This window comes from Stegodyphus dumicola, chromosome 8 (genome assembly GCF_044657685.1).
Source record: "Stegodyphus dumicola isolate Sdum_Otavi_A_Nest chromosome 8, ASM4465768v1".
NCBI lineage: Eukaryota > Metazoa > Arthropoda > Arachnida > Araneae > Eresidae > Stegodyphus > Stegodyphus dumicola.
In genome coordinates this window covers 86,577,817-86,593,614 of record NC_140775.1, presented here as the reverse complement: position 1 = coordinate 86,593,614, position 15,798 = coordinate 86,577,817, and the positions used below count along the sequence as shown (strand labels likewise).

General features: G+C 32.3%; 1 protein-coding gene across 3 annotated transcripts in view; it reads left to right on the top strand.

Annotated features, from left to right (window-relative positions):
* The window catches only part of Xpc (DNA repair protein complementing XP-C cells homolog), an 81,187-nt gene that overhangs the window by 50,336 nt on the left and 15,053 nt on the right, over positions 1-15,798 (top strand). For all 3 annotated transcript variants that reach the window (XM_085822078.1, XM_085822079.1, XM_085822077.1), the window contains 2 exons: positions 5,801-5,894; positions 7,823-7,916. In XM_085822078.1, coding sequence (XP_085678204.1) covers positions 5,801-5,894; positions 7,823-7,916 — 188 coding nt within the window. The remainder of the gene's footprint in view (positions 1-5,800; positions 5,895-7,822; positions 7,917-15,798) is intronic.

The window sequence follows — 15,798 nt, the reverse complement described above, 5'->3', positions numbered from 1 at the left end:
ACATTGACACTTATGGCCTGTTTATTGATTTTCAAGCTTTGTATGATAGTTTAAATAGGGGATCATCACATGAAGCTATGCTGGAATTTAACATCCCAATGAAACTGATCAAATACAGCCAAAAGTCTTTAATCCGGACTCGTCGGGACTTCAGCGATTCCGGATTATCGATTTTTCCGGATTATAGATCATCAATTTAAATCTGGTAAGATGGCATGCAGAAATTATACAATTAAAAATATGAAACCACAATTTATAAAATAAAGAGCAATTATGATCTAAAGGGTATCAAAATTTACAAAAAAAAAAGGTTAATATTTATTTGTTTACTTTATTAAACATTTCTTTCAACGCGCGCATGCGTAAAGCATACATTACGCATAGTTGAAATTAGAAAATTGCAACCAGAAAATTATTTGATTTGTATTCGTGATATTTATAATGATGAGGAATTTGATTTAAATCATATCAAAGACGGAGTACATCGAGATAAAATACTACATTATAAGCCGAGTAAAATAAAAACATCTGCCCTGAAGATAAGGATAGTGCTGACAGATAAACTTCCAATTCATTGTGCGGCGCGATGCCCCCCCCCCCCCGCGTGCAGAGCACCGTGAAATTGATAAACAAATTTCAGAATGGTTAGAGAAACAAAGGTGCCTTTATCCATTTTTTGCAGCTACTCCACTTTTTGTTTGATGGACATCGAAACATGCTTTCCCCTTGTAGATCCAGCATCAGAAATTCTATTTGACATAATCGAAAGTTCCAACTTACTTTTATAAAATTGCTCTAACAGTCTGCAAAAAATTAATAAGCCGGATCCAATTCGAAGATTAAGGAACAACGCAATCTGCAACATTAACTGAAATAGATAGTTAGATAATTTTAGCTTAGCTTATACCATCCATTATACATTAAATGCACATGCATAAACGTATTATGCGCATGCGTTAAGGTATTACGAATGCGTTGACGCATGCACAGAAAGTTTGTAGCTTTGAGGTCCGGATTATAGATCATTCCGGATTATGGGTGTCCGGATTAATGACTTTTGACTGTATACTTAGTTAAACAACAGACAAGAAAGTGAGTCTCCCTGTCACAGACTTCTCTTAGCATAAAAGGCTCTCAGAAAAATGACAAAATCTTAATTCTGCAATTCATACTCTTAAGCGTCCTTTATCCTCAACTTTACTATCTTTATCCTCAACTTTATTCTCAACTTTACAACTTTTCTATCCCTTTATCCTCAACTTTACAGATGAAGTTAAGTAGTATATTATGTGCAGTCAAACGTCGTATACAGTCAAAAGTCGTTAATCCGGACTCGTCGGGACTTCGGCGATTCTGGAATATCGATTTTTCCGTATTACAGATCATCAGTTTAAATCTGGTAAGATGGCATGCAGAAATTATAAAATTAAAAATATGAAACCGTAATTTATGAAATAAAGAACAATTATGATCTAAAGGGTATCAAAATTTACAAAAAAAAAAAGAGCTTAATATTTATTTGTTTGCTTTATTAAACATTTCTTTCAATGTAAGTTGTTTAAGTTGCTTTGTTTTATGTGATAATACTTTCTCTTTAATTCTATAAACAGACATAATTTCTTGTTCAGTTACAATGTTCCGCTGTTCAAGTCCTATAATTGCTGTGTCGAGAATACCAACTAATTTGTCAATCGAAATTTTTTTGTTTTCAATAACCTCTGTGTCACTTTCTTCACTATCGGAAGCAAATTATAATGACGAGGAATTTGATTTAAATCATATCAAAGACGGAATACATTGAGATGAAATACTACATTTAGTAAGGAAATTATAAGCCAAATAAAATGAAAATATCTGCCCTGAAAATGAGGATAGTGCTGACAGATCAACTTCCAATTCATTGCGTGCCGCAGCGTCCCCCCCCCCCCCCGCAGAGCAGCATGAAATTGATAAACAGATTTCAGAATGGTTAGGTCATTTTTTGCAGCAATTCCACTTTTGTTTAATGGACTTCGAAACATACTTTCGCTTTGTAGATCCTTTACATATTAGTAAATATATATCGGAAATTCTATTTGACATAATCGAAAGTTCAAGTATGCTTTTATAAAATTGCTCTAACAGTCTGCAAAAAATAATAAGCCGGATCGAATTCGAAGATTAAGAAACAGCGCTATTTGCAACATTAACTGAATTAGATAATTTTAGCTTAGGTTATACTGTCCATTATACATTAAACGCGCATAGGTAAACATATTTTGCGCATGCGCACACGCATATTCGCAGCCGTAAAGGTCTTACGTGCATGCGTCAATGCGACGCATGCGCAGAAAGTTTGTAGCTTTGAGGTCCGGATTATAGATCATTCCGGATTATGGGTGTCCGAATTAACGACTTTTGACTGTATATATTTACAAGTATCACGCTTAAGAGTATGAATTGCAGAATTAAGATTTTGTCATTTTTCTGAGAGCCTTTTATGCTAAGAAAAGTCTGTGACAGGGAGACTCACTTTCTTGTCTGTTGTTTAACTAAGCAGTGGAAAAGGCCATGTAAGACTCTCAACTGAATACAAGTGGAGCTATTCTACAGAGAAAATTCAACTGCTAGCTTTTGCCAATGACATTGATATCATTGGACAATCCAAACGGGCTGTTGTTGAGGCATTTTTCTTACTTGAATATGCAGCAGGGAAGATGGGTCTAACCATCAATGAGGATAAGACAAAATTTATCTGGGTACAATAATTTCAAACTGCAATGACATTAAAACTGAAATTAAAAACAGGATATCTATCTTTCTATACAGGGCCAACATGATTTTATGGACTTGGAAACCAACTTAAATCCAAATTAATTAACATAAAAACCAAAATAAGTTTATATAAGACTTTGAAAAAATCTGTGGCCCAATACAGAAACAAATGCTGGACATTCAACAAGACAGAGAAAGATGCTGATATTAAAGAAAAATTCTAAGGAAGATTTTTGGACTGGTGAGGCAAAATGAACTGTGGGGAATATTATATAACCATGAAATCTATTGGAAATGTAATGAACCTGATATTGTGATCTAATGATCATCACTCTTTTATCCAATTTAGACAGCCAGAAACAGTAAAGTAATAAACAGAAAAGTGAATAAATTATAAATTTAAAGTTTTTAAGTTCAGAAAGCAGTAGGCAGTTGTTAATACAAAGTAACCAAAAAAGTTCTTGTCGTTTCTGATATGACATTGGAAGAGTAAACCCCAACATAAAAATAGTCGCCAAACCTGGGGATGGGAATCTGACATTAACCAAGAGTATAAAAGTGCATTGCATCGGTACTTCAAACATAATTCGCACAACGACATACTGAAATGGGCACATAGAAGGCGCTCGTTCGGAGTTGTTTGCTATATGATTTTAAAGTGGGCCTGTCAGCAGCAGAATCAGATCGCTGAATTTGCCAAGCCTTTGGGGATAATGCCATTAAGGAATGAACATTTAGGCAATGGTTCCAGAATTTCAGGTCAGGGGATATGTCTCTTAGTGATGCATCACACAGTGATTGGCCACAAGCGCTGAATGACGAGACCCTGAGAGTACTATAGAGAGTGACAGTAACCAAACATATGGTGAGCTTTGCACACTTCCAGGTATCTGATGAAACAATCAAACTCCATTTGCACTGCATAGGAAAGACATATAATGTGAGCAAGTGGGTACCTAACTCACTGTCTGATGCAAACAAGCAATAGCGTGTCGCTGCCTGTTTGTCATTGCTTACTCGACACCGCAGTGCATTCATATTTGATCAAGCGATGAAAAGTGAGTCCAGTATGACACACCCAGGCATTCCAGACATTGGTTGTCACCACGAAACCTTATGCCTCACATTGTGACACCTTCTGTCCACCCACGCAAGATTATACTCTGTATCTTATGGACTTGTCGCCAAGTAGAGCACTATAAGCTGCTGCCAGTAGGCCAAACCATCATGGCAGGCCAGTACTAGCAGTTGGAACATATTCATCATGCACTGATGCATAAAGAGTCAGCATTGATCAATCGTAAGAGTCTGTTCCTCCTTCATGACAATGCGAGGCCACACGTGGCTTGGGAGGCCAGGGACACCATGTAGCGACTGAGCTGGGAGACACTATCCTGTCCACCATACTCCTCAGACCTCGTGCCAACAGACTACCACCTTTTTCATTCCCTCGACAACCATCTTCATGGGAAATCCTCCAACAACCGGCCAGACCTCGAAAAGGCCCTCACGAACTTCTTTACGTCCAAGATTCCTGAGTTTTACTACGTTGTCATTGCACAGCTAGCCACTCATTGGCAAAAGACATTAGATGCTGATATGAATTACTTTGGGGATTAGCGGTGATTATTATTTGTTGTATGACTCTTTCTTTCTAACTGTCCAAAATGACAAGAACCTTTTTGGTTATCTTGTAATAAGGACACTCACTTTTATTGTTTGTTATAAAACATTGAATCATAATTGTGCATGCATTTTTCAAGTAGTGTTCTTCTCTTAATTTATAATTTCTGAACTCTGAAAGATTAAATTGGTAAAGATTTTCATAATTAATTTTTTATATTTGCTGTTAGCCATAATAGTAATCGTTTAGGGATCTTTCGATAATTTTCAGCAAAAATTACAGTTACCTTTAATTATAAGTGTTTTGTTAGAAATAACTTGTATTTTTCTAAATAAAATGCATTATTTGTTATATATTGTTAAGTAGTTAGTGTAATATATATACTACACAAACATCTCGACACATTCATAAAATATGTGCTGAATTTTGAAATTGTTATAAAGCATAACTGATCACAAAATCAGAATATTCAAAGCACTTTGCAAAATTTAATCCCCTTTCCCAAATCAAGAGCCCTAAAAATATTTACTGTGATTTTAGTTAGTTAAAAGAGTTTATATATACTTGTAGAAACCCAACATGTTATTTTTCTGCTACGTAAGACTTGTTTGGACGAGACGTTTTTTTTTTCGGGGGGGGGGGTAGCTTTACATATACTGATACTCATTACATTTGGAATATTTTATATATTATTGGTAACAGAAAGAGAGAGTACTTGTTAACATACAAATGAATTGTATGTTAACAAAAAATTGTTATAAAGCATAACTGATCACAAAATCAGAATATTCAAAGCACTTTGCAAAATTTAATCCCCTTTCCCAAATCAAGAGCCCTAAAAATATTTACTGTGATTTTAGTTAGTTAAAAGAGTTTATATATACTTGTAGAAACCCAACATGTTATTTTTCTGCTACGTAAGACTTGTTTGGACGAGACGTTTTTTTTTTCGGGGGGGGGGTAGCTTTACATATACTGATACTCATTACATTTGGAATATTTTCTATATTATTGGTAACAGAAAGAGAGAGTACTTGTTAACATACAAATGAATTGTATATATTATTCTCTGTCAGATTTATTGAAGATTACGGCGAGAATTATTACATTGGAACTATCATTACATTGGAAACATATAATTTTTAAGATAAATTATTATCAGTATTGATAGAATTATGTTAAAGTATTAAACTTTTTTAATAATTTCTGTTATTTTAAATTTGGTATATGAAGATAACGGTTTTGTTGTTAAATTGTGGGACAATCACATTCAGTTGGTTAAAAATTGTTATTTTTATCACTTTTATGTTAATGAAAGGTGTCCTTTCTTCATTATCTGTGTGTGTTCTGATATTTTCTGAGAAGTATTTGCTGTGTGGAGAATGTTATTTTTAGAAATATGCCTTTTTTTCTCTTTTTAAGTTCCTGGATTGAATCGTATTGCCCGTAAGCTGGGCATTGATTGCAGTCCTGCAGTGGTAGGATTTGATGGCCATAAAGGAAGTGTTCATCCTGTGTATGTATGAAATTCTTTTAATTGATTTATATTTATCATGCAAATCTTCTTGGTATCTCAGAATATCCTCTTGGTATATGGCAATTTTGTGCATTCTTATGAGATATAATATGCTTTTTGGTGATAAATGTATATACAAATAGTGATAAATTCTTGTATAAATTGCATGAGGAAAAATGTCATAAAATTTTAAACTTTATTTAAATTGGTTTCCATGAATTATATTTTGTAAAATAATATGTCATTTGTGAGTTTGCCCTGTGTTATGAATTGAAGTGTTCATCCAGTTACATTCTCAGAATATTAAAATATGCTGGTCTGGAAATGCAATGCCTTGATTATCAAATATGTGCATCAAATATTTTAGTTTGATAATGAAATGAGATATTTTAGTTTGATAACGAAGTGAAATATTTTAGTTTGACAATGAAGAGAGATTTTAGTAGTTGTCTTGATACATATTTCATAATTTTGAAAAGATAATGAATGTAATGATAAATGTGATCTTTAATGTATCTGAAGAACTCTAGTCACTTTCAGGGGTGACTGTTTAATAAAGGAAAGTTGTATTACCCTATGAAAGTATTCGTTATATAGTAAATACTCTGTTTACCAGAGAAATTCTGAGAGCAATGTCCACAGATAACTTATGATTAATTCTACAGCAGTGAAAAAAAGCAGCAAAGAGGAATACGATGCATTATAATTAACAGAAAAATAGTATTAATGATTTGCCAGTATTTTTTTAATGTTATTTATTCCAGATTATTTACAATTAAATACGGGAGTTGAATATGTTATTGATAAAAATGGTTCCTAAATGCTGTGACATCAATGTTATTTAAATAAACTTAATTTTTTAAAAAAGAGAAGGCTGAGTTAATTAGCCTCAGTTAATTGAGTACTGACTGTATTATCAAAAGCTTTGGGCATGAATGTGTATATTATTAATTCATAACTGAAATGTATGGACATATTATAAGTCTGCCTTTGGCCATAATTAAGTATTATAGCTAAGGTAGACTGATAATATACTGTCACATTTCAGTAAATGATAACACTTTTTCTGGTGTAGGTGGACCTATGATGTCTTTTTATTATAGGTGCTAGTTGACAGTTTTTGTCCCTATAGTGTATGTATGTGTATAACACAAAATTTGTCGTTTATTTTTAAACTTCTTTTTAGTCTGAAAATTTTTTAATAAAATTCAAAACAAATTTTGCATTAATTTTCTTTAATTGCTATAGCATTTCTTACTTTTAAAAGTGTTTGTGCATATATTTGGAAACCTGTGTGCAGTTGTTTTTTAAACATTACATTATAATTGCAGAATCGATTTGTTTTAACCATATTTTTTTGCAAATTTTTCATTCAAACACTTATACACTCAAATCTGATAAAAAACTAATGACTGCTATTAATAAAACTAATGTATTTATTTTTTTATTAAAAAGATCATTGATGTAATTTAGTATCTTGTGCATTTAATGTTTGTGTAAAACAAAATTTTGATAAAAAATTTTGAAGTATTTTATATTTATGTATTTTAAAACTTTTAATTACTTAAAATCATTATATCAATCAAGTTATTATTAATTCCTAGAAATTCTATCCATGCTGTGTTTCACAAGTTTTTATTTTTGTTCAATTTTGCGAATGCATTTTTCATATTAGTGCATGAAGAATGTGTTTTTAAATGCTTTTCCATTAAAATAATAAATATAATTTGAAAATGAATTCTGTAATATTAAATAACTTATATTGCTTTGGATATAAAAATTATTGAAAACCTATTATTTAAAATTTGTAATTTTATTTATAATCATCAACTATAAATTAAATGTGTCAGTAAATAATCATAAAATTTGAAGTCATTTTTGCAGTTTCATTTTCTAATCATTAATAATAGTTAATTATTTTTTTATAGTTTTGATGGCTTTATAATATGTAAGGAGTACAAAGATACAATATTAGCTGCTTGGGAAGAAGAGCAAGAAAATGCAAGGAAAAGGGAAGAAGAGGTTAGTATTATTTTTCTTTTAATCGCATTTATTATGAATTTTCCTGTTTGCTGGGGGAAAAAAAAAAAAAAAAAAAAAAACTTTTAATTTTTTTTCTTGAATGTAAAGTTCTTAACTTTTTTTTTTTTTTTAACATACTTAGCTCAGACATCAAATTTCAGTTTGTTAAAGAGATAAGAGTATTTTTTGTAAAGGTTTTAAAATTAATTTTAGATCATTATAATATATGAGTGTGATTCCAATTTAGAAGTTTGCATGCACACAGGAATGCTAACAGTATTAATGATGATATGTTAGGCTGAGTTTTCAGAAAGTAGATTAAGTTGAATATTTAGAAAATTGGGGTTAGAAAAGAAGGGGAGAGGAAAAGAGTCATTTAGTTATACCTCTGAATCACCAAGCAAGCAAATTGTTAGCATCAATACTTTTTGTTTCTTTCTGTCTCAGTTTCAAGGTTGAGTTACACCTTCTGTTCTGGCTGATACAGAAGTCTCAAAGTACAGCAATATGCTTGATCATTTAATTTTTCTTTAATGCTTTTGTAGGCATTAGAAACCTCTTTTAAATTGAGAAGAGGGTGGAGACCATGTTTTGTAATGATATAAAACAGGGGTTTTCAACCAAGGCAGAATTCCATGGAGGGGAATGCACCTTTTATTTACCTGTCAAGTATTTAGTTTTTAGTTTGTGAATATAAAAAACTGCTTGCTTTTATTCAAGTTTCAAAAATTATTTAAATAAATGTATATGTATTTTTTTAGTTTTGGGAAGAAGGAGAAAATGGTCATCTAGCAATGATGAAAGGGGTGCATGGGGCCTAATCTAGAACATCTGAATGTACACTTGTTTTCAGTTGTAGTAAAGTCCTTTTTCAACACTAGTCTAATAGATTTTAAGAAACCTTTTTCATCATTTGCAAGTTCTTTGTCATATTCTGGGGTAACAAAAATAAATTTTTCAAACTTAGCCATGAAGAGGAATCTAACTTTGAATGAATAATGGACATAATGCTTTCAGTTTCAGTAATCCTGATTCTTAAGCTTTATGGCGGAAATCCTCATTGCAGTTAGTGGCAACATTCATCTGGGCTGCACAGTTATGCATATATACTCACCATAGCGTAAGGATAAAAACTTGAATTTTTTAAAGCCTGTTTGTTCATGGCTGATGTCTGGTGTCAGCTTGAGTGTGTAAATGTTTAAGTATTTAGCCTCTTGCGAGATGTACTTTTTTAAATGTTAAATAAAGTTTGTTTTAACTGTTAGTTGAAGATTTGTGATTCTTAGGCCTTTCTGATGGCTTTGACCAGCCCTCTTCACATGGTCCATAAGGGTAATGGTGACTGGCACCCTTACAGTGACTATCGCTACTTGAATGTTGTGACTGTTCCTGACTGGTATTGCATTCCACATATTCAGGACTGTATGCAGATTTAATTTTGAAAAAAATATTTTTTTTAACACTTAATTTAGCTAGGTCATACCATCAAATCCCTGTTAACCCAGAGGATGTGCCTCAAACAAACTGTGATTTGGATTATTTGAGTTCTGTCTGGTTTGCAAAACACAGGACAAACATTCCAGAGATATATTTATTTATTAAGTACTTTCTGGCTTAGACTTCTGTGTTTCTTACTTTGATGATTTGCTTGTGGTGTCAGCAAATGAACATGAGCATGAGAGCCACATTCGTTTGTTTTTTGATAGATTGCAAAAATACAGGTTAAAACTGAATCCTTCTACATGAATTCTGGGGAAAGTCATCATTATCATTTCTTGGCTGCTAAATTACCCCTTCAGGTTTCTGAAAAAAAAAAAGAAAAAAAAAAACTGTGTTGATATCTAACTTCACTAATACTGTAATAATATCTGAATTAAAGAGGTTTTTGGCAGTGTAGAATTTATAACGATTTTTGCCTAAAGCAGTTACTACCCAAGCTCCACTTCACACTCTTTTTAAAGATTCTAAGAAGAAATATAAACATGCCAATGCTTGGACAGTGGAAACAACTGCGGCCTTCGAAAAATATAAAAAGTGATCTAAATTCAGTGACACTTTGTTACCATGCTCTCGGTCAGCAGTTGCCATTAATGATCGATGCCTCAGATATGGCTATTGGAGCCATTTTGCACTTGCAACACGATAATGACCTTCAATCACAGGCTTTTTTCTCCTGAAAATTGACTCCAGCTGAAACTAAATACAGTACATAAGATAGAGAATTACTCGCTATCTACTCTCCTGTAAGACATTTTGAACATAATCTTGAGGAACAAGGTTTTACAATATATACAGATCATTGTCCTCTAATATTTTTGCTCAGAAAAAATTCATATTATGTTTCACTCAGGAAGCTTAAGCATATGAATTATATTTATACTGCCCAATTCAGTGCCAACATACAATATGTTTCTGGACCAGAAAATATTGTAGCAGATACATTGTGAGGAATTACTGCTGTTAATAAGCTGGATGTAACAAGTTTTGCACAGATTGCTGAATTTCAACATAATGATCCTGAACTGAATCACATGTTGTCCACTGAAAGTAACTCATTAAAACTACAAAAGATTGAATTGTCTCCTGGATTAAATATATATTATGATGTAAGTGGTGACAAGATAGGTCTGTTTGTTTCCAGCCAACTTTGCAGGGCAGCATTTGATTCATCCCATGGACTTTCTTACCCAAGAATATGACTAACAAAAAGACTGATTGTTTGTTTTCTGTGTCAAAGGAGTTTGTTGCCTGGACTCATGCTTACATCGACTGCCAGCAGTCCAAAGTTATATGTCATACTCATAGCCCATTGCAGTCCTTCGCCATACCCAGTCAATGTTTTGAGCATGTGCATTTAATTATAGTCAGGCCCCTGTCACCCTTGGAAGGATATTCCTACTTTTTAAATCTCATTGACCGATTTTTCTGATGGCAGCAAGCAATACCATTGAAAGATATTTTGACAAAAATGGTTGCCCAAACATTTTTCACCTATTGAATTGCTAAGGTTTGAGTTCCCATCACCGTAAGTACCGATCAAGGCCAACAATTTGGATCATGCATATTCAGTATTCTTAATAAATTTCTTGGTTTTCATCAAACTCAGACTACCTCATACCACCCTGCAACAAATGGGTTACTTAAGAGATTTCACAATTCACCACAGGCGTTGATTAGCGATAATATTTCAATGGATGGTGAGTCTTCCAATTGTGCTTCTTGGTCTTTGATCAACATACAAGGAAGATCTGGGTGGAACCTGCTCAGAGATGGTCTACAGAACTACTACTTGCCTTCCCGTGGAGTTTTCCCAATTCCCACAGGTTTCTATTTTGTTAACCCGACTTCATTTATACAGGAACTGTGTGAGGCAATGACAGAGATGTCCCGAGTACTGATATCAGCTCGTGTTAGCCATAAGTTTTCCATGTCCCCAGCTTTAGAGTCATGTACACGCGTGTTTCTGAGGCCCGATGCATTTAAACCCCCATTGATTTGCCCGTATTAATTTAATTTACCCAATTTGCCCATTTAAAGTAATAAAAAGGTTTACACTTCTTATTACTCTTATTACTTTTTATTTTTTCATTAATAAAAATTTTACACTTCTCATTAAAAAAAAGGAATTTGTGATTGGCATTGATTACCTGAAACCAGCATTTTTAGTTCTAGACACTCTATCATCAGTTTCCTTTCCTGAACAGACTCTTTACAGTAAATTCATCGGGCACTACAGTTGAAACACCTGTGCCAGCCAACGAAACACCACCTGGTTGTTCTAGCAGAAGGGTCAAGTTTAACCCAAGGTATCTCTGACCTCTATTGCCTCTGCACATGGAGGGGGGAGTACTATGGCAGAAATCCTCATTGCAGTGAGGTGGGAACATTCATCTTTGCTGCTCAATATTCATATGTGCTCACCATAGCACGAGGATAAAAACTTGAATTTTTTCACCAAGATTTACGTACTGCTTTTTTATCACTTTTTATTGCCTATACGTGGCTGATGTCTGGCATCTGCTCATGTGTGTTAATGTTTAAATATTTAGTCTCTTGTGAGATGTGTTGTCCTTTTTAGTTCCTTGTACAAAGTAAAAAGGAAGTATTGTAATTGCAAAAAATTTTGGGTGTCATATTTCAACGAAAATATCCATTTTGACCGCTATTGAATGCAATTTAATGATGTTTTTGCATCACATCTGTACACGAGGACGAAATAAAGGACTCTTTTTCCCAAAAAAATTATAAAACTGATTTTAAATGGATTCTAAAGAGATTTTTTCATGGCGTCTGTACATACGTATGTATCTCGCATAACTCAAAAACAAGTAGCCTCAGAACACTGAAATTTTGCATAAAAGGCCTGCTATAACATGTAGATGTGCACCTCCCATTTTGGTTGCAATCGGCTGCACCAAAAGTATATTTAAATGTATATATATATATATATATATATATCCACTCTGTTACTCAGCTCAGCGAGCTTACTTTCTTTATTCTTGTATGTTTGTAATTGTAAATTGTGCATATTTTGCTTTAAAAAGGATTGAATTATGTTGTTCTTATCATCCGGTTAAGGTTTTTATGTCTTTAGTTAACCTGCATGATCTAGTTGTAGAATTATATTTAAAAGTTGTGTAAGTATGGCTAAGCCTAATTTGTTTACCATAGCAGCCATATTTGTTTACATTTGAAACTTAGCAGAATAGTGGATTTGTTGCCAATTTAGAGAAACTAAGCTTTGCTACAACAAAGTAACGTCTTCTTTTATTATTGGGAATTAAATTATGCTTAACCCTTAGCCTGTTGAGTTATTTCCTGCGAATCCCTTTAGAAGTATTTCTAGTTTTAAACCAAACTTCCCGTAAAACATCGCAAAAATAACCCTAAACCTCTGAAAATTGTCAGGCAGTTGTTTTGTTATTTCTCATCCCTCCCAGAATTTTACTTCAGTCATTCCATTAAGTGAGATTGAGTACTAGATATTGTTCCGTAGATGTGAGCTCTCAAGAGAATTGCAAAAGTCTAGGCTCTCTTTGATGACCATCTCAATGGCGCAAGTATAGCTGCGAAACTGAAAAGTTTACTTCCCTAAGACAATCTTATTTTCAAATAAATTGGTTTCAAAATTTACGTGGTTAAATTTTTAATTATTACGCATTTTTAACCTAAGTAACCTAAATCTGTATGTCACTGATTATCACCTGAATTTCAATGCAGACTGATTAAACTGCTATCATTAAAATCTATTCTGACATATATCTGGGGCAACTTTCATTCCTTCTGAGATATTGCTGAAACATTTCGTATTATTTCTGGTTTTCTGTATTTTTGTCATTAATTAAAAATCTTTAAAACTTTCAACATTTTCCTATATTCTTCAACTGTGTGCAAATAATAATTATTTTAAATAATTTCTTTTTGCTTTAATTATTATGTAGTTTTAAGAGTAATAAACGCAACATGTGGGTGTTATTTAAGGGCTGAGATGGTGATAATATCGGTATTAAATTTGCATTTTACTTTTTTATATGCGTTCAAGATATTCAGAAAGGGAATTATGACCTAAAACTGTTTTCAGTGTATCATAAATTTATTGACTCAATTTAAAAATTTTTGCTTTCCTGTCCAAGAAACTCTAGTAAACTTTATCTGAAATAGGAAAGATGAGACATATTAATAACAAACAAAGCAATGTTGTTACTTATTAGCTTACAATATAATTTGTTCAGTATGGTATTTTTGTAAAGAAAGAATGTTGCTGTACATTTTGTAAAGAATAAATAAGCATTGCATTTAATAATTATAACAGTTATTAATTATTTAATAATTAATCATAAGAATATGAATAATTAAATATTTTTTGGAGATATATTTTCCAGTGATACTTTTGTCTAGGGATCCCAGCATTCATTTTTTGAAGCATTATGTTCTAAATAAATGTCTTGTTTGAACATAGCATAATTATTGACACCAAATCTCTAACCGAAGGAAATACCTTACTAGGGAGGTTTTTTTAAACAGAAATTTTTATTAGAATAAATATTTTTCTTATTTTAAGTCTGCTAATAATACACAAACAGTAATTTAAATTCACTATAGTTCAGTGAATAACCTCTAAAACATCTGATTTCCTCTACTAAAACTTTTGAACAGTGCTGTTATTGGCCGCCATAAAATTAAATGCATCAATCGTATTCCGTACAATTAATTTTCCTTTTTCAAGGAAATTTTGTTTTCAGTAAAATGTACTATTTGCAATCTGCCATTTTATTTTGCTCGTTTTTTATGCAAATATCCAAATTCTGATATATATTGCATAAGTTCAGAAAGCCAACTAGTCTCCAAGTGGTAAGATCACTAAATCCTAACACCTGCATGGGAGGTTTAGGGGTTTTTCACAACTGCAATTGTGAATTAACAGTTTGTTTCCCTCAAAAAAATCTTCCACAAAGACTTCCTTTCCCTTAGACAAATAGGTCTTGTGTGCTTTATCATAATCGAAAATCTTAAGCGTAAAAAACCTTTTATCATAGCCAATGATGACGATAAAATATTTTCTATCTGATGTGTCAAATTAGCATAATTGTATATTTCTACCGAAAACTGTTTGGCTCGTGTTACCCTATAATGAAAAAAGATTCAAATCAGTTTTTAGCTTAAACAGTATTTTCATTATTAATTATATCACTAATTTTATCAACAGTATGCTTAGTTTTGTTATATGCAGGCATGTATTCATAAATATAATATACACAAAGTTGTGTCTAATGAATATGGCTAGTTTTTATATAAAATTTTGTAGTATAAAAATTTAGATTCATAGGTCAGCCATATTTGAAAGAGTGCTTCTGTATTATAAAAAAATAGAGAGGAAAAAATTAAGAATAAAATAATTTAGAAAAATGTTATACAACACAAAAGAGTACAGTACTACTTCATGCTGTTTTGTGGCTATACAGAAGACAGAAGCATGTTTTCAGCTGTGTTCGTTCATCAGAGAAAAACTTTTCATATGAAGCTATTTTTTTTTTCAAATGTTTCACTATACAAGTAATACAAAAGCGGTATAGGAATTTCTTTTCCTAACATCCAACTGAAGAGCTGAGGGGACGTACAATGATTAACATACAATGGGTGCCTGGAATTATTTTGCTTTACATGCAGTTTCCTTGTATATGTAAAAGAAAATAAACTTTCGATCATTCCAGGACTTCAAGAACTCACAGAGAGAGTAGAAATATCTATAAAAAATTTTATTGCTGTCTGACTGATTGCTTCGGGAACACTAAGTCTTCCATCTCAAGCTTCTAGCTGTTCAAATACGAACACTTCTCGGAAGCCATTTGGACTGCATCTGCTTTGTTAAAGAAAGTCTTTTGGTGGTGAAATCATCCACTTTATTGGGTTTTTCAAACAAAGCATTCAGTGAACCTGTTATTACCTGCTGACCTAGAGAAATTCCCAGAACCTTTTCTTTAAAAAAAAAAAAAAAAAGAACAGTTTTATATTTTTAAGAATTTCCAGTCTGACAGCAAGATTTAGGTACTTTTCATATATAGACAAAAAAGAAACTAAGTTGTTTTTAATATCGAAGAAAAAAATTAATAAGCTTATTTAAATTGTTGTGCACAGCACTGAGTGAGGAGACAAAATTTAATTTTCTGTATAAATATTTTTCTCAATACTTTACGTGCAGTGTTTTTCAAGTTACAAGAATAGTGCGTTAGTGCATGAATTTTCAAATCAGATTTATTTAATTAATATATATAGATATGCTGAACAAATGCATGTTCCTAGATATAAAGTGTACATACATAAAAATGAAATAAAATTAGAAAATAACGCAATTTAGAAACTACTGCATTAAAAAATAATTAAA